Source organism: Lonchura striata, chromosome 5 (genome assembly GCF_050655825.1).
Source record: "Lonchura striata isolate lonStrDom1 chromosome 5, ASM5065582v1, whole genome shotgun sequence".
Classification (NCBI taxonomy): domain Eukaryota; kingdom Metazoa; phylum Chordata; class Aves; order Passeriformes; family Estrildidae; genus Lonchura; species Lonchura striata.
Window position 1 is genome coordinate 43,568,530 of NC_140707.1, and position 23,141 is coordinate 43,591,670.

The window sequence follows — 23,141 nt, forward strand, 5'->3', positions numbered from 1 at the left end:
TGACTCGGCTGAGGTGCCAGCACCCACGGGAAATGAGTGCTGGAAAACAGACCTCTTGGGAAGAGAGGCTGGGTCGGAGAGAGGTAGTGTTGCCTTGTCCTTCCATTTTTCTTTTTTTATTTATTCGAGTTTTTTTCGATCTTGTGGGTTTTTTTGTGGTTTTTTTTTTTTTGGGGGGGGGGGGGTGTTCTTTTCTTACCCGTGGGGTTTTTTTTGTTGTTGTTGTTTCTTGGCAAGGCCTCACGTAGGAGTTAGAGACTCTCATTGCTCTGGATTTTAGTTGGAGAAGTGTTGTTCTGGTGTTCTCCTCTGTGCCATAATACCACTCTTCCAACTTCGTAAATAAAGAGCTATTCACATCGCGGAAGGTAGTAAGAATAAAAGGGATTCACTTCTTGCAAACAGCTCTTCCCAGAGAGAGAAGACATAAATACATTGGGGCAATGAGCTGAATTTTCTGTTTAAGAAAGAAAGAACATGAGGAAAAAGAAATCCATGCCCAGCAAAGCTCAAGCCTGCACCAGGGCTTTGCTTGGAGGGAATGACACCGATTCCCTTCAATGCCTTTTGGAAAAAATACTAACTGATCCTATAAGGAGAGCTAGTAACATCTATAACGAAGTGTGGGGCCTTGATCAGACACCAAAGGGGAAAAGAAACAAATGCATGCTTACTACTTCGCACGCAGATAATTTTTTTTCTGACTACACCAACTATGGGAAAATATTTCGCGAAGTGCTCCCTTCCTCCACCCCCTCCCAGCTCACTTATCTGGACAGATGGTATTTTACTTGGGTGTGCTTCCTAAGCCAGGAAACTTCACCACATTTTTGTTAGCAGGCCCCTTGAAAAATAAAATTACGTATTAAGTAGTTTGCAGTTTGCCTAGCTGTACTCTCGTTTTAGGTCATAGCTGGAGGGTAGGGATGGGATCTTCCAGGTTTTGCGGTATTTTAAGCTGTGGCAAAAGTGCAACATTCTCAGTTGAGCTGCTGCTGAGCACGTTCGGTGCCTTTTGCGTTTAGAGAGGTTACTTTTGTCCTCGTCGGGGAGGACTGCACGGGGAATGTGGTTCGGGCATTGAAATTTCAAAATTAAAAAAAAAACCCAAACAACCAAAACAACAACATCCAGCTCACCACCAAAACCAGTATTTTTATTTCAAAGTCTGATTCTCCACTGCTCTGCCCCGGGCATTAGTGCGAAACTACAGAGTGTGGCTGTGTCCGTGTGTCCGTGCATTAAAAAAAAAAAAAAAAAAAAAAATACTTGTTGATTATAGCTCTTCTTTCCCCCTCTCCCCCACCCCCTCCCTTCTCTTTGTGTGCCACCGCCCGGTAGGCACCCGTTGTTCCCCCTCTTAGCTCTGGTCTTTGAGAAGTGCGAGCTGGCGACCTGCACACCCCGGGAGCCCGGCGTGGCCGGCGGGGACGTCTGCTCCTCCGACTCCTTCAACGAAGACATCGCCGTCTTCGCTAAACAGGTCCGGCACCTCTCCCCCCGCCCCCGACCCTCGCCAGCGCTCCCGCCGCCTCCTCAGCGCCTCGACCCGCACGGCCGGGCGCTGGCAGGGGCAGCCTGCCTTTCCCCCGGCGCCCCCTCTCCGGCGGGGCGGGGGTGCGCCCTGGTGGCCCGGCTGGCCCTGACCTCCACCCCCCTGCCGGCAGCCCCTCCACGCTGGGACTCGCGGGCCTTGCCCTCCTGCATTAGTGATAGGGAAAGGTAGCTGTGGCCGAGTTCTGGAGGCAGAGGGAGCGGGAGGGGAAGCAGGCAGGGGACCCAAAGGAGAAGGCTCCCGTGGGACCGGCGGCCGGCTCAGTGCCGGACCAGCAGGAGCGGAGCGGGCTCCTTTCCGCAGCTCGGTGACCCAAGGCGTTCAGCCGGATTTTCGTACCGGCCGGTTTTGTCGAAGGGATTTTCCCCTTTCGGGCGATCGGGTTACGGGGGTAAAGACAGCAGCTGTAGTTCACGCCGCTTTTCCTTCTTCTTGTAGGTCCGCGCCGAAAAACCACTTTTTTCTTCAAATCCAGAGTTGGACAATTTGGTAAGGCCTGCTCCCTTTTTCACCGCACTCCCCTCTCGCCCTTCCCGACCCCTCCGCCCGCTGCCGGCAGGCGCCCTCCTCTGCCCCGGACCGGGCCGAGCGGTGCGGCGGGGCAGCGGCTGCCGGGCCGGGCACCGGGCTGCGCCGGCATGGGAGCGGGGCGCCGGCCGGTCGGCAAGTTGCCGTCAAGAGGCTTCAAAGAGCTTTATTCTTAGAGCCAGTCAGAGCAAAGTCTCAAGCCCCAAAGCATTGCAAAGCCGCGTTTGAAAGTCACGGGAAGCTAAAAGTGAAGGAAGTAACTGCTTAAGAAGAGAGAGCTGGAGATTTCTAATGTAATTCTTTTGCTAATGTGAACGATTTCAATATTCAAAGTGCCTAAATCCGCTTGTAAAGAAGATGCCAAACTATTCAAACACACATTCAGCCCCCTTTCTCCTGCGGGCGGGGGTGGGGGTGGGAGCGTGTGTTTGACTTCTCTGCGAACCCTCAGGGATAAGGGCCGGGGTGCTGAGAGGGAAACGAGGAGAGGAAGAGGTTTTCTCGAAGATCGCGGTAATAAAGCGCTAATCACGGCTCCTGGAATAAATATGACAAAAATCAAGTGTTTAGGTTAAAGTTGATCAAAATTGTTAAAGCATGACCAATGAACTAAAATCCTGTATAATGACCGCGCGCCCTGACAATCCCCTTCTCCCCCTTTCCCACTCGGGCTCGCGGCTCTGCCCAGCCACCGTGCTCCTGTCTCCCACGTAACCTCTTGCTCAAAACTTTCTTGCAGATGATCCAAGCAATACAAGTACTAAGGTTTCATCTTTTGGAATTAGAAAAGGTAAGAGCCACGGAGGTGGGCGGGGGTCATGCCATTCCCTGCCCCCTCTCCCCTCGCCCTCTGCCCCCCGCCCCCCGCCCCGTCCCCGGGCTCCCTTCTTCCTGACTGTTTGGTCTGACTTGTAAACATGGCCAGAGACGATAGGGGTAATGCATTGTGACACTGTAACCTGTGCCACCAGAGCATGTGACAACCGACAGACATGCCCAGGCCGTTTTTTCCCTTTTTGTGTGTGTGTAATTCCAATATTTACTAATATTAAATATTAAACACCTTTCATCCTTCTTACCCCTTTCCTCAGTAGAAGCTCTTTTTCCCAATCAGAAATTATGTTTAACAAAAAGAAATGAAACCACTCGTTTTCCTCTCCGGATCTGGCAGGCACATTAACCCCAAGGAAGGACTAAATGTTTGGAAGAGGCAGGGGCCCCTACGAGGCGTGGGCAGGGGCTGTGCCCTGGGACAAGAATGGCTCTTCCCACAACCTCAGCAAGTAGCTTCATTTTACTGCTCCCGGCCATTTAGACCTTTTTTAGCCCCGGTTTTAACTGATCCCCTCCCGAGTGACTAGCTGTACCTGTCTGGGTTGTGTATGCTCCAGAGATACCACCTGGGTCCAGCTCCCAGTGTTCCAATGTTATCACCAAATCCGATCCTCTTCAGCACTCAAGTCCGAGCCCACTATCTCTCTCTCTGACTTGTTGCTGCAGCAAGTCTCTAGAGAATAATATGTGCTGCAACAATTTCTCTATTGTTTCCTTGCCTTCAACTATTGTCCCCCTTAATTAGAGTTACTTGTGAAGTAGATCAGAGGGTTGAACTTGTTATTAACAAAAAAAAAAGCGCTGAAATACGATATTTAGCCATTATTGATTCTGTTATTCTTGTTATTCTTTTCAGGTTCATGAATTGTGTGATAATTTCTGCCATCGGTACATTAGTTGTTTGAAAGGAAAAATGCCAATAGACCTCGTTATTGATGAGAGGGACGGCAGCTCCAAATCAGACCATGAAGAACTCTCAGGATCTTCCACAAATTTAGCCGATCATGTAAGTCCTTCTGTTTTCTTGATGATACTTTTAAAGTGTTTAACCTATTTAGAGGACCTATTCTGGATTTCCTTGCTTTGTTGCTGTTGTCTATTAGTATTACCACTACCTTAACCTCCTGCAAGCTTGAATCCCATCTTCAAACTTTCTTCCCTTTCACTTCACAAAGTTGTAGAAATGCAAAAGGCTCCTTCAGTTTTCATCTGTAAAGCAACGAGTTTGCAATGGTTTGTAAAGTTTCCTAGTCTGGGCGGCTTGTAGAGCTAGCAAACTGTTGATTTGATGTGGGGATCAGTGCTTTCTCCTGTTCTTTGCCAACTTTGTAATCAATGCATCAATGTAAGGAAACACAGACAAGAAAGTTAGGAAGAAAGTTTGCTGATTTGCTCCCCCCTCCCCTCTCGTGGGGATGACAAGTGATGAGAATTATTGGCAATACTACACTACATTAAAAAAAGGGGTTAGCACATTAGAGTTTCCAATGCTTTTGCTTTATAGCAACTTATTGTCAGAATATGGACTTATTGCCAAACGCCTGAAGCATCTTCATAATAAAAGACAGTAACCTTGATGAAGCAATTATTAACAATGTATTACAGAAAGTTGGAGAGAATGATGATTGAGTAACCGTAGGTTAGCGGTTGATTTTAACACTTTAGGAATTGGTGAATTAGTGTAATGTGTGTAGAACTGAACATTGGTGTGCATGAAAAGGAGAGTGCCTTTGTTTTTCCGGGTTTTAGAGTGGCTCCTCTGATCCTTCAAAGGATGTAGATGCAGAGAGGCTTTGGGATGTGGAGGGAAATATTGCAGCTGGTGCAGCAGAAAAGGGAAGGAACAGCTCTGGTTAAAAAGGGTGGGTGTGAATTCCACTTTCTTTATAGGAATGCATCCCTGGGGGGCAAAGGGGTTTATACAGTTTTAGATTCAATTGAACTAATAATCTAAATGATAGTGTCTAATATTTTAGCAGTTGAAATATTAATTTAACACCCGGTGTGAAGTTAACCATGCTTTCTGCACAGGCGCCTGCCTTTATTTCCCAGTGTGTTAAGAGGAGTAGCTGGAAGCCCAGGGAGAATGAGCTTTCTAGGAGCTTTTGTTTCCTTTGAAAACATGTTGTTTTTGTGTGTATTTGGTAATTACATTAGACCTGGACTAAAGCTGAATTGGGAGATAAAATAATAATAAATTCTTCTGAATGTCCCCCTTCTGGCGTGGCTTAGTTACGGGAAATATTTTTGGACCCAAGCCTTAGCTTTCATTTTCTCATTTGTATTCAGTAAACATTGCATGACAAGGTTTGTGCTATGTTTACATTTTAAATCTATTATTTTGAGAGGAAAAAAAAGTATGCAGATCTTCCTTAAAGTTTCTCTCCTTATCAGCTAACTCACATGTAGGTAATAAACTCCATGAGGCATGACACAATTTCAAAAATATTTGTTTCATGGCATTTTACAACCTTAAATTCGTGGGCATAAGTATTCTGGGAGAGTACTATAAAAGAAATTGAAATGAGTGGCAACCTGAAAGATAGTGACTCACTGTGTAAAATTTAGAGAAACAGGAAAAAAAAAAATACATGCTTCTCCAATACAGTTTCTTTACAAGAGTGTGTTTCAAGTGGAAGTGTAGAAATGGAGCATGCTTATGTTTATATTGAAGAGATTAGATAAACTAGCCTGTTTAGGGTTCTGGCAGATGGCAAATGCTCAAGCCAATTTGCAGTGCTCCATTATAATATTTAAATTCATACACAATGATAGGACAGGAGTGGAGTGGGTTAGCATTTTGATAATTTGGTAACTATTATCTTCCCTAAGAAGAATCTCCTCTTGCTTTTGTGTCCCCTAAAACAAACTCAAATAAACTCAAATATGACAACTCATTTGTCTTGCACCCGTTAGGGTTTACCACTTCATTGGGTATTATAATTTAAAGCCTTTTACTTCCTGGAGATTTGAGCTATAACATTTTTACTTTAGCCCCCTGCTATTTGTTTTGAAAGGAAGCAATAATTTGTGCAACCAGAACACCAACTGGGAAATGAAGAGTTGTATCACATAGTTACATTTTATTCATGCGTTTTGGGAAATGTGTCTCCTTATTGGATTTTTTTTTTTTTTTTATATTAACTTGTTTTCCTGACAAAACTTTAACACCTTTTTATAGCTTAGTCAAACTACCATGTTTTATATTTGCACTGTACAATGTTTCAGCAGAAAGAAATGCATCTTTATTCACAGAAAAGAAAAAAAAACTATTAAAAAATAGCTGATATAAACACATAAGTCTATTAAAAAATGAACTATAATTTCTGAGCATCTACCTGAAAATGTAGCAGTTCAAGCATGTAAATTTGTCCAATTTGGCTCTCTAGGTTTATTTTTTTTTCATTTGCCTTGATATGCATATTTAATACATAGCCTTAGGCTAGATCTCATTTGGTGAAAGTTGGTGTAGGGGTGATGATGAGCCACTTCAGAAGGACAGAGACAGCATGTTGTTTCCTCTGTTTTATGTATTGGCCCACTATTCTGATCTGCGGGTCTTCCCCTCATGGTTTTATTTGCACATGAAATACTAGGAGCATTTCAACTGATTGGCTATGAATAATGATAGCTCAAAAGAAGTGTAGGTTAATTTGTTGTGTGCCAGGGTTTCTCTTGTGGAGGTGACAGTTTGTGACAGCTGTTTGACACCCCAAAAATCCATACCCCTGTATTGTTATTAGTGGTGTAAAGCTACCCTGTGTGCGTTTAATGTGAATGTCAGGGGTGGTAGTAGTGGCAGACCTGAATTAGGAACTAAGGCAGCTCTCAGCTTTATTGTTTTTCTAGACCTTGAAACAGGCATGGAGGAAAGTAACAGAAAGAATTGTAGGATTAGCCAATATTTACCATAACACTTTAAACGGGGTACTCAAATATTGCATGCTCCCCCTTTCAAAATCTACTGCTCTGCAATTTATATAACTTAATTGGGAACCAAACCCAAAAACAACAAAGGAATGAACTCTTCAGAGATACACCTGTGCTGAAAAAAAGGAGACAGCTGAAAGTTGTTGTGCTGTACTTGTTTGGTAATAAATGTGTTTATTGAATTTTATTTTAGTGCGCTATTAGCTGTTATGTAATATAGTTAGTGTAAAGGGTCCAGGGACTTGGTAGATCAAATAGTGTAGTGTTGGCCACAGAAAGCTGAAACTTTTGTTATTACTCTGCTGTGTTTAGTAAATATAACAGCCCATAATTAGTGTTTGAATTTTTAACACCCTCGTTTTTTTTTATTGCTCTGAGGTATTAGCTGTAGATGGAAAGAAGGTAATTACAGCTATGCCCTGGCTGAACCAGATTAGTAAGGGGAAAAAAAGATAAGAAAAGAGGGGGAAAAAAGCCTTTGCAGCTGCAGTTTAAGTTTGGTTTCCCAGCACAGACAATTTATTATTGTTCAACTAAACATACCAGGCCCTATCCTGAATTCTGTGTTCAGCCTAACATGTCTGATGATCATTTTTTTTCATATTTCAAGCTATTTAAATTTGAAAAACATGACAAATTATAAAATTTGGAGATTTTAAAACTTTCTTTGAACATAATGTAACATTTTGTATTTTAATTACACTTCTTTTGTAGCTGGCCTCACCTGGTGACATAGAATTCTTCCTTGAATACAAACCTGTTTTGAAGCCTAGTAATTCTCCCATAGAAATTTATAACTGTCCTTCCACTGGCTTTTGTGGGAACAGTTTTTTTGATATTTGTTCATATGTTTTTGTAGCTCAGAGGTAATAATATACAGATCATAATTCCTAATATATCATTAAAATAGAAATATATGCACGTCTTTTATGAAAAAAGATTACTGAGAGATTAGAAATCCAACATCTTAGCTGTAGAACAGAAAGATTAGTCTGAATATTAAAACTTTCAGCACTCACATGAGGAGATGCTTTATTTTGTACTTTTGGATATCCAGACAACTTAACATTTCTTTAGTATTTCTCCTCAAAGAATGGTCTGTGCAAATTCCTGACATTTTGCAGATTAGAAAAAGTAAAAATAGGGTAGTATATACCTGTTCCAGTAATATAATTATAATTATTATTATAATTTAGTAATTAAATCTTTAGGTAAGATTTCACTGAGTAATGAAGTAATTGAGGGTCTGATGGTATAGTCTGCAGGTATGCCACACTTTTGTGGACTTCAGTGGGAGCTTTAAGAAACACCAGATTAGACCCCAAAGGTTCCCTTTCTGTCTGTAGTGTGTCAGAAGGAAAACTAGGTAGCTAACTGCAACAATAATAAGGCAAACTTAGAATGTGCCTTAAGACTTTGAACATTACTGTAGGCCCTTTCTTTCTTTTGCCTTGTGAAGGGGCAAAAACCATCAGTGACTTTCCAAGACTGTAGATAGTGTTGTGCATTCCTGCTTTTTGATGGGCCAAGGTACACTTCTGTCACCAGCTGAAGTCTCAAATTTGAGTGTTTTAATTTTAAACTCTGTTCTCTCAAAGTGAACCAATAATGCTTTTCAGTATCTATTTGATAACTGTGATTCCTTTCGGTTTGAGTTGTCTATCAGTCTAGATGAAGTGTAGCCACACAGAATGACATAGAAGGACAATTAAAAAAAACCAACACCTCTCTGATTTTTCAAGTCTCAGTTCCTTGGTGACAACTGGATTACATGTCTGATTTCAATCTTAATTAGAAAATACAAAACACACGGCTTTTCAGAACACTGCCATGTTCTAGGAGACTCAAAAATTGCTCCTGATGCTTTCTTCAAATGCAAAATCAAGGGACAAGAATTAAAACTTGTACATATATACAAAATATCTGATAGATTGCTGTGCCTTATTTTTGTTTCAGTTGTGTAGCTCTAGTACAAAAAAGTAATCATCTTAAGTATGCATCTTTTCAAAAATAAACCTGAGCGATACCAGGAGTAGTCTTTTTTAGAAAACATACATCTTATGTCAAATTAGAATTTTTCATGTCTTTTTGTCATATTGAAAGTTCTTTTAAATAGTAAGTTTATTATTAAATGCACTGGACATGATCTCTAAGATACCATCCTGGACTCTACACACGCCAAACACAGACACGGATGCACACACAGAAACCCACGTGCATGCATGCAATAAATTTCCCTGTCCTGTGTAATCTATAATATTTTCATATATGGCTGTACCTAGATACAGATCTTTAGGGTATCAGTCATATAAGTCATTCCCCTGTGTTTACATGTGTTATTTGTAAGAACAAGGTGAGCAAGATTTGGATTGTGTTTGTGGGGAATAATGCCATCTGTATCAAATAGTTCAGTTCAGTTTTGTAAAACTGAAAAATAACTGAAACTGTATAACTGAAAAACAAAAACCTGAAAAACTGGTAAAATTAATTTGCCAGACCTTTGAGTCCAATGACATTTAGAAAAAAATAAGCATTATAGCTATTGTAGCTTCTTTTATAAAAACAAGTTGTGTTTTGTTTGTTCTTTTAAGATTAATGATTTTTTCAATTTCATCTGATAAAATTATGTTGGGGCCTGATCCTGTCAGAGTTGTATACTTGAAATTTCAGTTAAAATATGTGAGTCAAATCCTGCTTAACTCACTCACATGGGTGTCAGCTGGCCTGATTGATTTTACTTCTCAGATATAAATAAGAAGCAGATTCCTTATGGTTAATTGAGTCTTTAATATCACCATAAAAAGCAGTATGATATCAGAATCAGCCCTAGCAGGACTATCTACACTCACAGAAAGCTAGCCAGGCTTTGCCCAGCAGATATTTTGGACATACAAAGTAAGAATTGCGATTTATCAGAATCTTATATCAAATTTCTCTGTTACAACATCTCTGTTCAAGAAATCCAGTAGTAGTTAAAAACTCTTATGGTTTCCAGCAGATTTTCAGCATCAACAAAAGAGAAATGTGTCAGATTGGCTTTGTATGCCTTTTGTCCTTTCTGTTGCTCTTTTCTAGATTTAGCAAAATTCAATGGTGGTGCTAAATGTTTTTTTTTTTTACTTTCAAGGGAAAAAACATTGGTAAAATTGTGTTTTCTAGGGAAGGCTGTGTGTGTAAATGAGAAACAGCGGATAGCAGTGGAGTGATCTCCTGTGGCCCTGCTAGTACAAGCTTTCCCCATATTGTCTCCTGCTTTTATATTAATTACAACTTGCATTATCAGCTGTGAGTCTGTAGCCCAGCAAATAGAAAATACTGCCCCTGGAGACATAGCTTCTTGTATCTATTTTCTATCTCCTTCTATTGTGCTCTACTCAGTATTCACTGCTTTTCTCCTAGTAGCACTGCTCTTTAACACAATTAAGTAAGAGCAAGAGGAGTACCATATTTGACTCCCAATTATTAGAACTACTGGGAATAGATACATGTGTGCTTTTCACTTTCTATGGTATCTGGCATTAGTTTAGGTCATACATGTGTGAAATTTTTATAGTGTGCGCATGTACACAAAATAGACAATTCTGTTTTGGCAGATATCCTCCACACTCTTCAATATGTTTCTGCAAAGTATATTACTAAATTTGCAAGAAGAAATGAGAAGTCATGCTAGCAGTTTGTGTAATCTATCTAAAGCTATATGTTTGGTATGTTTGGCTTCTACATTTCCTTCTTTTCAGTGTGATAACTCAATACAAATTTCATTGAAACAAACAGAAAAATTGTAACTAATATTAGTGGGCTTTAGACTAGGATCTCTTGAGGTACTTCAACTATACCAATGAAGTTTTCCCATGAAGCACACTTTCAAGGTGCCACTTGGTCTCTTTTTTTTTTTTTTTTTTTTTTTTAGTGAAGGTGTGCATAAAAAGAAATATAAAATAAATAGTTATGATTAGTCATTTGGCCAAGAATTTTTTTTGAGGGATGTGAGGTTGGAAATGGTCTAGGGGAGAAAAAGCTCAATTCACTGACTTGTACAATGATCTTAGTCCAAACGAAAAGAATGCTGCATTTTTATGAGCCTGTAAACTACACCCCTAAAATTATTTGTCATTTTTTATAATATTAAAGTCTAGCTATTTCTCTCCCTTTCAAATTCCTTCAACATTTGACTGTTGTATTTAGTAAATACCTTATCTTATATTTTCTGTCCTCCAACAAAACTCTGCCAAATATCTTCCTCAAAAATACTGTGTCACAAGAAATACATTGAATTCTCAATCAACACAGTATGTCTTTCTCAAACCAAATCTACAAACTGAGGTCAAGAACAACTCAGCCTGGTAGAGACAGCAAGTGTTTTCAGCTGTGGGAAGTCTCATTCAGTGACCCTTTCCAAATTTTTACAGCTTTGAAACAGAAAGGCTGGTCTAGATTTTGAAATATTGTATGATAGGTTTTGGATGACATTCGCCTTAAAACACAGCTGGGCAGTTACCAGTTAATTATTGTAACTTTCATACATGTGCTAAGGTGCTCCAACAGCAGCCAGCACAAGAGAGCCTGCAGTACACAAAATTAGCATAACTCACTGTGTTCCATGAAAAGTTTAGCCTAGGTGAACATGTTGCAATTACTATGATGTCTAAAAGAAGGTTCCAGCACAATGCTGTTGGAGGGCTAAACTCATGCTATGCTATTGTTTCTTTTCTTTTTCATGTATTTCTTCTAGCTCTTTATCTGATTACCATCCGGCAAACAGCTGACGCTAAGAGGCTGCAGAGGACTGAAGAGCTTCTGTCTGCTGTTTGCCTTCAGCTTGAAGCTATTTGAGTGGCTTCCTAAGTCAGAGATAAAAAGAGAAGCTCATAGGCACAACTGTGTTTTAATCCAGGCTGTAAAGAACTTGCACAGTTTTTGCCTTTTATTTCCATGGGAACTTTTTGCTAACCTTATTTTCAAGTTTTTTGTTCTTTTTAATAACAACCGGGTCGCTTCAACTTTCAAGATTTCTCATCTTTCTTTTTGTGTTTCTCTCCATCTGACTCTGAAAAATGATGGTAAAATCTGGGGGATTTATTTGTTTTTCATGTTTTGTTTTGCTGTTTGTTTTTTTCTTTTCTTTTCCGATGAAACTGTGGGGAATAACAGTATTAATTAGAGAAGATTAACATAATAACCTCAATGAATATAAAATACTACTGTTTGGTTGCAGCTTTTTCCTGTTGTAGTTCTTTATGAGGAAAAGTAGATCAGTATTCTAGGTTTTGGAAGGGCTGGTGATTTTGTGCTGTAAGTGTTCTTGTGCTGCATGTTGTGCTGACAGGTTAGGCAAATTTCAGATCCTGACCTGTCTTCTGACTTTACTCATGTCTTCCTGTCATGGAACCACATGCGTAGGTGTATGTGTGTGTCTGTCCTTGTAAGATGAAGGGGATTTGGATCCTGCTTACCCTTTGGTCACCTGAGACTTTACTGGGAACCTTTTGAAGTCATGGGCTCTTTCCTTTGTCTCTGCTGTGATCCAGGTCAGGCCCATCAGATTTATGTTGCTGGGTATTGTAGCAAGCCGTTACTTGGCAGTTCTATCCTGTGTTGCGATACAGCATGTGGTATTAATCAGTGCTAGAAGATTACTTTGAGATGTTTCAATATAGATTTTGGGACTTGGTCCCAATTGCACTTACACTGTATTTTACAATGGGTAAATCAGTTGATTATGTTGAACTTACTTCTACTACACATTGATGTAGATGAGGTCAGAATCAGTCCTGCTCAAAGAAGTTATCCAACTTGTCACTTGCTGCTTTCAGCTTCTCCTTATGCTTTAATAGTCTAATGTTATTTCACAGTGTAGATTTAAACCACAATCAAACCTAAGCAACCTAAGAAGCAATTTTTTTTTGAGGGGAGATTCGTTGTTTGTTTTGTTGTTGGATTATTATAATGTCCTCGATTTAACTTGTCCCATGCAGGTGACAAGTAATGCAGGTCCAACCCCTGCTCTGATCTGTTTCATGTGTTCTTGCTCTCCTTTTCTGCCAGAGGAAATTCCATCTCTTGCCTGCCTTCATGTGGTGCTGATAAAGCTCTTCCTGTACAGTAGAATTCCTGTTTTCCTTTAAGCAACAGCAGGGTATTGGGAATGATCAGGAAAGGGGAGGAGGACGGGAGGAGAATACACTCAACAAAGTAGCACTAAACTGTAACATTAAGTTTTCCTCACTTATCCTTTTAAATAGCAGCTCCTCTCTCCGGGAAAGCCAATGCCCAATAAATTAGAAAGTATACATGAGTTATGTGACTTAAGTACAGTAGTTCAGCTCTTACTTAGCCAAGTTTTGAAAACTTGTAAGTCTGTCTTCTGCATTCCCTTTTGTAGTGTTTTATACATAGTAATGCAGAAGGAATTACATGAAAATCACTATACATGTTATTTTATATAATCATCTAGTGGTTGTTCGTGACAATTCTTGTAAGTGAACTGTTAGAATGATAAATGAAGAAAAGTCTCTTGAAATGTGTCATATCAAGGTGGTAGCTGGGGGTGAGGAAGCATCTTTCTTGGAATATAATGTCTTTCAGAGAAAACCTGCTTTTTTCCCCTAACAACTTTGACTTCATTGGAAGTTTTTCCAGCATCTAAATGGGTGACAGAGAGGTTAGGGAGTGAAGACACACTCGGCTCCCATGCATTTTCTCCTGTACTTCTTGAAAAAGTTTCCCTCCTCCCCTCACTGCTGTAGTCAGCCTGGAAAAACAAAGTGTGGGGAGATAGTTTGCATACCAACTATCCTGATCCTAATAAGAACACCTAGTGTCATAAACTATGTAGGCAGGTACTCTTCCCTCCACTGCCTCCCCTCCCCCCACCACTACCGTGTAGAGCTCTTTAAGAAAGTAAATTTACGGTTTGTCTGTCCTGAAATATTGTTTCCCGGTACTATTCAAACAATTAAATCCAGAAAACTCTGTGGAAAGTTTAAAAAATAAAAAAAAAATCTGTCCTGTGTTTTAACAAGTAAATCTTTGTATCTCCTCTGCTTGTCTTTGCTGAAGAATTATTACCCTGTGCAAACAGTATAGGTGTTTGGCACATTTCACAAATGCTAATGTGTATACTTTCCTCCCCTTCCTCCCATCTTCTCCCGGTTTGCTTTCTGTTCTTCATTTGCTATTGGAATGGGAACCGTGGAAAAAATTCCTTGGCACTCTGACACCAGAATCCTTCATCTTGGAGAGACCACGATGATGCAACCTCAACGCACTCGGCAGGCACACCAGGGCCCTCCAGCGGGGGCCACGCTTCCCAGAGTGGAGACAACAGCAGCGAGCAAGGTAAAAGGTCAAACTTTTTCCCTCCACAAAGTAGGCATGACTAAAATAACTCCAGCTTTTTTCATTATATCAGTACATCTGCCTTAGAGTAAACATGGAGTGGCAGACTTGCAGTATAATCAGCTGTAAGTTAGGGAGACGGTATTTCCTTTTCCTAACCCACTTAGCTGCATTTTATTATTCTTTCAAAGCGAAATATCTAATCTTCAAACAAGCTTTGTAATAACAATTGATTAGTTCTGCCAATTCCTTTACAAATTTGGTTATCTACAGTTTATTTTTGTGTGGTGTAAGTAAATATAATGACAGACATATTCTCCAGCTGCTGTGCAGTTGTTTGAGTTGGGTTAAAGAAAGAGAGTTTAACCTGTAGTTTTATATGAGAGACTTCTATGTGAAGTTATGAAGCTGCTAAATTATATAAAGCAGAAGCAAACCCTGAATTAGGCAGAAAAATGTTTATTGAAATGTTTGCTTGTACAGATTTGTTTTTACTTCTGAAAATCTGAATTCTGAAAGGTAAATAGAGATACACTTGAACTGCAAAACCTCTTTTTTATCTATATACAGTGAAAGTTTCTCAAGGTTCAGGAGGTTTGATTATTATTTTAAGGTTTTTTGGTTTATTTCCTACTGCATTGCACCTTATGTGTGGTCATCTGCATCCATGCTGAGTGAGTGTCAAAGGCTGTCATTCTGTTATGATAGTGTTTTACACATGCTCATTAGAAGAATAACTGACTCCAGAAGATGTAAGAGTCAAGCCCTCAGTGCTAAACGTTGGATAAAGATGGCCTGCTGTCATTCTTGGATCTTGACTCAAGAGTTGATTTTTTCTTTTTTCTCCTTTTTTGATTTCTTTTTTTAGTCCAGAGTTTAAGGTAGACTCCATTCTTGTTTTTCTTTGCAGACATGGTAAGCTTCTGCCAGTGAGAGAGACATTACCTCTTTAAGGTTTTATGATAGGGTCTCATCATGAGATGTTTCTCCTACATCTGCAGTATTTTACCTGTCTTTTTGCCCATGTGCCCACCCAAAACTGGCAAAAGGAGAAGCATTCAAGGCTAGAGTTGTGTTGACTATTCTCATGCTGCAGACTGCCTCCCTCCATGATATTTGCCATGCCTAGACAGCAGAAGAGATATATGATTTCATATCTCTCACACGGCCCATTGCTTGGCACAGAGCTAGTTTCCCTCACCTGCCTGATGATCTGGTGCTTCCTAGAACCCATTGTGGTTCTAGGAATTTGCAAAGTTTGTTTCTGGTAGAGTGGTTTGGTTTTGTCTTCTATTTGTAAGAATTGTTTATACATTGATAATCCTATTGCTGATAGAAAGCGGCCATGGCACAGGGTGTGATCCAACTCCAAAATGAGTCACAAGGATTTTTTGCTATGGGATTAAATTGTAAATGTACAAGATCCAGCATGAACCATTACAGCTTTAACAGCTGATAGGGAGAGCTTGACTGCTAAACAGCATAATGGTGTTATGTCTATTGGCTGGCCATAGGCCAGGATACTGTTGATCAAATGTTTACGTGGTATATTGTAGCTAAAGTTCTTGGTGTTGCAGATTATTTGCTTGCTTAAAACTGATTCCATTCAGGTGCTAGCAGATGAAAGATTATTCTACAGGACCAGCAGAATTCCCATTGGAGATGGCTCTGGATTGCTTTTACCCTCTCAGCCCTGGGAAAGAATAAAGAGAGTGAGGTCTCTCTTGAATTTTCATTAGGTTTTCTTCTTCTTCCTTTACTTTATAATTCCTGAGACAGTGAGCTGGTCCCAGACAATGCCAGGAAGGATAAATGCCCTCTTGAGCTATTCCAGTGCAGTTATTTACTTGGATCAACTTGGTTTCCCTGCAGTTTTGCTGAGAACTTCCACAAATGCTGCTTCAAGTATTTATTCCACTTGCCCCAAAGGACTTCTTGGAAATGGGAGCTCATTAGAGAGTCTTGGGTTACATTAGTAACTTACAGTCTTCTCCACTAATGCCTGGTGGCAGCAGAGATTGATTCATCCTAGAGTCAGTCTCTTCTGGCTTTTGAGAGCACTTTTTCCAGGGGTCTCTGCTTTTGCCTTTAGTGTATGATGTGCATCCTATGATATTTTTAAAAAATTCTTATTATTTTATTTTATTTTTATTATATTTTGGGGAGGGAGAAGATGGAAATAATTTGGGTGAGTGATGACTTTTTTTTCAGACTTTCTCTGTGTGAGGTAGACACATTTATTGCCTGTAAGAACCCATCCATAATTCTTTACAGTTTGAACCAAATAAAAAGGTGTAGACATTTTGTCTCTTTATGGAGGACAGTCTCTCCACTACAGTTCATGGCTCCCTTTGGCATCAAGAATGTTAATCTAGTCTGTGTTTGGTATTATTAGAAACATGCTGGCATTTGAAGAGTTAAGTAAAGGGCCTTCAGGCAGTAAATGTTGAAAGATTATCCTAATTTTATTAGTGATGAGTGTCTATGTTGTTCTTAACATGTCACCTCACTTGTTTAACAGAAAACTAAGCAACACAACATATTGATCATCTGGCAAACCAAAGTAGTAGTGATCTGTAATCCACCAAGCAGTTATTGACTTTATCCCAGTTCAGATCCACAAATGCAAATCAATGGTGTATAATACAATTTTAAAGATTAGTAATTATGTAGTAGGTCCAATCTACTTTCCCCCTGCCCTGGAAAGAGTTAAATGTGTCCAATAATAAAAATAAAACACTCTAAACATCTTACAAAGGAGAAAAAGGAGAAGCTGATTTAATGGTCTAATGAGGCCATCTTCCAGAGACTTGTTTTGTGTAGGGCTTGCTTTGACCTTTCGCTTTGCTCAGGAGCCCAACGCTTCATTTTTCACATTCTTGCAATTACGTTAACGCTTCAAGCATTTCTGACTCCAAGTCAGCTAGCAACACCAGGCATAACTCAACACTGTGAGTTTTTCTCCTCTCTGTAGATTCATTAACAGGTCACCGGGGTCCCAACTGAAATTTAAAACTGACTGGTTCTGTTGGGTTAGCTGAGTTATAGCAAGGGAGATGGCAGGAAAGGGGGTGAGAGAAGGGGAGGGGAAAGAGAAGACCCTGGGGTTTTTGCCAAGGAATATATGTGTAAAAAGTCTAAGTGGAAGATTAAAAGGTGTGTGTAGCTTTATCATCCACCCTTTTCTTTGGAGAGGAAAAAACACATCTGAAAGTCTTCTGGGGTATTGTGTTTTCTTTATTCTCTGCTAAACAAAGTGAAAACAGCCACTGCCTTTACATAAAAGACTAAATGACTTCTAGAATTTGGCATAAGTTTGTACCACTGTGATGGATATGATGCTCCCAGACTTTAATTCCTATTTAATTTCTTTATGGGATATTGCAAATAATGAATATGGCAGATTATGCATGAAAAATGGGAAATAAATCTTTTTAAGGTTTAAAAACATGCGGTCTACAGGCAAGCACCAGGGAATAATTTCAGTTTCATATTTTATGGCACCAGGATTGTATGCCTGATCTGTCATATTCTAGTTCACTCACTCAAAGGGCCTGATCCATCCAAGTTAGATGGAGACTGTGTTCCTTCTGGACCTTTCAGGAAGTTCAGCGTCTTTTTAGGGTTAAACCTGGGGTGACAAACCTGATCATAAGTTAGAAGCCAGGAATTAGAAAATTCTGATAGGTTATAGAGCAGTAAAAATAGAAAAGAGTATCACATCTACTTTACTTTACACATGTGAGTTTTGTGGCTTTTTGAGCTTGAATTTTTTTTTAACATAACTACTTGTGCTGAATGATCTGCCCCTCTATAAATAATATCTGAGGCTACTCTCTAGGGCAAATCTCAAAGTAGTTTATAAGTACTTCTGTGCCAGCTTGATGTCTGTACATGATAGCTTTCTTTGGCAAAGACTCCATAATCTGGTTCAGGACAAAGTCAACTAAGATATTGACTGAAATTAAGCATCCTTTACTCTCTGGACTGATGCTTGTTGGAAAAATTAAGTAGTATTATTTTTTTCTTCAGTATATACCATCCTGTAATAAAGATAGTATGTAAATCAAATTTGTTTACAAGACTAGGTGATAAAGTCCAAAGGTCTATTTTATTATTAGAAACTCTACTAGCACTACACAAAGCTTAGAACCAAACTCCAGTAGTTAGAAAAAGGAGAGGGATATGTTGATGTTAGCAACAATTAAAAAATAATATATTCATGCAAAGTCTTTGGAAGCTAATCCAAAAGTTAATGCTACAACTTCCTTTCCCTAGTTCTGTAAGTATGGTAAGCCTGCTGAAGCTAGTATGCATATTCATCATAAAGATTCAGAACATATTTTTATTCCTTTGTGTTTTTACCTATAAAGCGCTAGAGTATGGTTTTACTGAAGAAGAGCTGCCTTCTGTAAGAAAGGAAATTCCTGAAAGGCAGGCTCAAACATCCAGACTGAAAAATCAAACTTGCTAATAAATAATGCTTCACTGGAGATGCATTATTTCAGAAGGCACAGCTCTCATAAAGGTGAACTGTATGAAGTATGAAAAACTCTTAAAGAACAATGAGTTTTTTCAACTGAGGAAGATACAGGAAGCGAGTAGCCCTTATTAATTCATCTTTTTCTTTCAAGTTTGAGGGGCCCATCCTTGTGTTGATATGTATGAGTAATTCCCATTAATGGTGATGGGAGTTACGCATGTGCACTGACAGAAGAATAGACCCCTTAGTGTTCAAAGCACATGAAATTTACATTTTTTCCATTGCTGTAATTGAGATGTTGACAAATTGGAGAATATTGATGGGCCTTTGTTTTAAGTATTTCTTGCCAAGTTTGCTTTATTTTTTCATGGTTTAAACAATGGTGTGGGTTCAGCAGCAGTGAGTAATAAGGGTAAAGATAACTTTGATTTCAATATTTTGATGTGCCAATAAGAAATAAATTCTTAGGCAAATAGAATATGTTGTTTTAATCATTAGCTATGCATGAAAGAAAAATTGATGTTGACATCTTTGCTGTAAAATCGTTGTAATGGGGCCTTCCTTACAATTCATTTTTGTAAAATTCATTTTGTACATTTTGCAGCAATTGAACAATCCCTGCACTGTGAATAGGCAGAATTCCCAGAAATACTGAGACAGTTGGCCCAGTAACTGCTGAGCTCACACTGCACACCACATGCACATTAACCATGATCATGCCAGAACCAGCTTAGCTAAATATAGTCAAATTTTGATATTCTCACATCCTTTCTTTTATTTCTATTGCATAAAAAAATAAATGTTTGCTGACTCCAGGAATTAAACAATAACTGCAAAAGAGATGTGTGTCCCTACCCACTGTTCAATAAGTAGCATTAAAATTTCATAGTGAATTTTCACTTCACTGTACAGTTATCTAATGATTATGCTGGTAGCAACTGCAGATTCCTCACCTTTTATTAAATTACAGCTTAGAGATTGTGTGTGTGGTGTTTAAAAGACTATACTTATATTCAAGTTACTCACCTCACTCTTACCTTTTAATCCATGTAGGTTTGTATATTTAGATGTAGATAAAAATCTACATAAGCATTTACTTCCATATTTGTAGTATGTTTTGCTGGGGTTTCAAAAGCAACCTAGTAAAACTCTGTCAATGGAATGTTTTCATAGTGGCAGTAATCTCTTTAAAATAACCCTAAATACAATATGACAGATGCCATCTGGAATAATCTTTTGCTAGTTGCTTTCAACTTTTATTTTTTCCTACAGCTAAGTTCATCTAAAACTGGTCACTTACTGTTACGGTAAACATAGTGAACTCCTTCCTCCACTTTTGTATGTGAATGTTCAGAGAAAAAAAGTACATTATTTCACTTAAGAGATTGTTACTGTGGAGAGGTTTGTCTCTGATTTCATGTTTCTGGGTATTTTAAAATATATGTATGTGTACATGTGCATTTATATATTTATTTATGTATTTGTATTTCAAAATACAAAGGTAGGACTCCCCCTTAGGCTATTCCTTCCCTCTCAGATCCCATTCAGCATAACCCAATTTGCCTCCAAATGCTAGATAACATCCCATTCACTAAATTATAATTGCATGTTTGCTATAATATTAATGGCTTCAAAATGCAACACATTCAAACGTACACTATTAAGTGCTTAAGTATCTTCCTGTGTTGTTACAGACTAATTTCTTCCTATATATACCAATTCATTTCAAAGATCTAGTGTTGGAATCTCTGGATTTTTTTTTAACATAGTTGTGTAAAGGGTTGTCTCCTGATGCCTGTTAGAGTTTAATTTAGAGTAGTAATTAAACTTGAATACTGCCTCATAAACAAAAGATAAACAATAAACCAGCCACGTTCCCTGCTGTTTCATAGCTTTCTTTCCCAGATGTTTTAGCCTGATAATTTTTACATAGTGAACTACCTAACATGGAGTGCTGTGGACAGAGGTCAAAGCCTAGTTCTTTGTAATTGTTTTATAAAAACTTTTCGTTAATGAAATACCACAGGGTTTCCTTTGTATAGCAGATAAAATTGTCAGATACCAAAGGACACTCATTAATTGACTTTTTAATTCTCTCCCTCTTTATTAAGACAGCTCTTATTTAAAAAAAAAAAAAAACAACCCAAAAAAAACCAACAACCCATACGCTTTATTTTAACTGTTGATGTCCAAGAAATGTTTCTATTTCTTTATATGGGCCTGCCTGAACAGTACATTGGAATACTCTGTGTCATCCGTAAAAAATCAAAATGCCCTTGCAGGAGCTGCTCTCTTCATGTTGATCCTAAGCAATGACGGAAATGTTGACAGTGGAAGGCTTTTAATGTTCCGACGGCTCCGGGGGCTGCGAGGCCGGAGTGTCCATCGCCGGGCCGCCCTGTGTCAGCCATGATCTCTAATTGCCAGGTAGCGGTAGGCCGCTCAGCTGCAGGAGCCATGTTATTTTCACTGGGTGGGGTAATTACTGAAAGCTGAGAATAGCTGCACTAAAGACACAGGGATACTTTCATGATCCCATTAGCATAAGAGAGGGTAAATTATTCATGCCAAGTGAGGATTCTATGGGGAAAAGTATAGTTAATGCACATAGTTTTTAAATGTATCCCTTTCTGCTCTGAGACTAAATTCTTGTTGGATTCAGTTCTCAGACATTTACGGGAAAGCTCTAGTGGCATGTTAGGCGCAGTTCATCTCTCTCTGTTTGCAGCGCTCTCAATAGAGACCATCTGGCACAGATCCAAAAGGTGATTAAACAAAATGATCAGCTCTTGTTGCTGTGTTACATGTCCAATACTCTGGATTAAAAAACATGACCCACAACAGTCAGCTAACAAAATTTTTTCCCCCTCTTTTCCGTTCCTCTGTAAGAATTCAGATGGTCCGCAAATGTCTATGCCATCTTTGTGTCCTTATGGCCCATAATCATGAACAGGTTGTGCAAATGGCTCTTTCTGTAACACGGTCTGTTCCAGCAGCATAGAAACATCTCATATTAATTGGGTCAGTCTAATGTTCATAATGACATGGGGAAAAATTACCCAAATGTGTTCTTATAGTAAACAGTTAAAATGTGCCTTTCTCCGATTAGAAAGTGAAATTTGACATCAGGCTCATGTAGCTGATTTATTTTTTAAGATGGACGAAAATCAAGGCATGACACTGTCATCTGCTTAAAATAGTTTAAAGCCCCTTCTAACCAAATTAAAAAAAAAAAAAAGGCGGGGGGGGGGGGGGGGAGGGGTGAGCTGTGGTTTAACACCACAATCAGGGAATGAATTTACAGTGCTATTCAGAAGAGTACTCCCTTATCATAAACAAGCTGATAATCACACTGAATCTATCTCCCAATTAGCTCTTTCTTTGCTCACAGAGATCAGCATACATGTCCTCCTTAAGCCATGATATGTTGCTGTTGAGTGAGACTGAACGTTTGTATACCTTATGTCATATTCCGAATGTAAGGATTAATGCAATATATTTACCAGAAAACCCTTCTAATCAGCAAGGTAATTTTTCAAACCAATTCCTTCAATGCCTGAGTTAAGGTAAAAATGCCAAGACTGTGAAGAGGGGACATATGTATCTTATCTTTTTGGGGTTGCATCAAATGCCAAGTACTAGCGTAAATTCAACAGAAACCAGACATTGTTGGAAAGTAATTAAAGAAATATTGAAATTAAACCTACCATATGAGTGAAATATTTGTAGGCCCATTTTGTTGCATGCATAACAATTTACATGGAGCTGTACAGTATTTCTTTCTCTTGTACATCTAGAGTTGTACTTTGCTAAACATGACAGAGGAATCACCTCTGTAACTTTGGCCGTAGGATTGGAGGGATCTGTTTAATGCTGAGGGTGTTTGCAGTCCAAAATCAGTAGGTTTACTTAGAGGAGGCATTTATTTAAGAAAAAAAAAAAAAGAGAGCAAGAGAAGTGAAAGCCTTCCAATCTATGCCATGAAAAATAAAATTCCGCTTTTAAAAATTTAAAAGAGCCACTGTCAGTGTCTCTTACTGTGCAAGGTGGTTGTGGTTTAGCCCCAGCTGGCAGCTCAACCCGACAGTCACTTCTCCATTCTCCCCTGCCAGTGAGATGGGGGAGAGAATCAGAAGGGTAAAAGTGAAAAAACTCATGGTTTGAGATAAAGACAATGTAATAGGTAAAGTAAAACAAGGAATTAATTCATTTCTTCCCCTCAGCAGACAGGAGTTCAGCTATTTCAAGGGAAGCAGGGCTCCATCATGCATAAGAGTGACTTGGGGCAGCAATTACATCACTCTGGGCATCTTCCCTTCCTCTTTTCCACAGCTCTGTATGCTGAGCAATACACTGTATGGCGTGGGGATAGCCTTTGGTGAGCTGGGCTCACCTATCCCAGGTGTGTGCTCTCCCAAGTTCTTGTGCACTCCAGCCTCTGTGCAAGCGCTGCTCAGCAACAGAAAAACCCCA

At 39.3% G+C, this 23,141-nt stretch overlaps 1 protein-coding gene and 1 long non-coding RNA gene across 10 annotated transcripts in view; one reads left to right on the forward strand and one right to left on the reverse strand.

The window, feature by feature from the left end:
* The window catches only part of MEIS2 (Meis homeobox 2), a 190,181-nt gene that overhangs the window by 2,973 nt on the left and 164,067 nt on the right, over positions 1-23,141 (forward strand). For all 9 annotated transcript variants that reach the window (XM_085580394.1, XM_085580400.1, XM_077784066.2 and 6 more), the window contains 5 exons: positions 1,342-1,483; positions 1,994-2,044; positions 2,823-2,873; positions 3,774-3,923; positions 14,071-14,185. In XM_085580394.1, the coding sequence (XP_085436520.1) occupies positions 1,342-1,483; positions 1,994-2,044; positions 2,823-2,873; positions 3,774-3,923; positions 14,071-14,185 (509 nt within the window). The remainder of the gene's footprint in view (positions 1-1,341; positions 1,484-1,993; positions 2,045-2,822; positions 2,874-3,773; positions 3,924-14,070; positions 14,186-23,141) is intronic.
* On the reverse strand, positions 188-3,778 carry LOC146767341 (uncharacterized). The gene is made up of 2 exons (XR_014955601.1): positions 3,163-3,778; positions 188-2,620 (listed from the first exon to the last, which is right to left on the reverse strand). It is a non-coding gene; the product is annotated as an uncharacterized LOC146767341 (long non-coding RNA).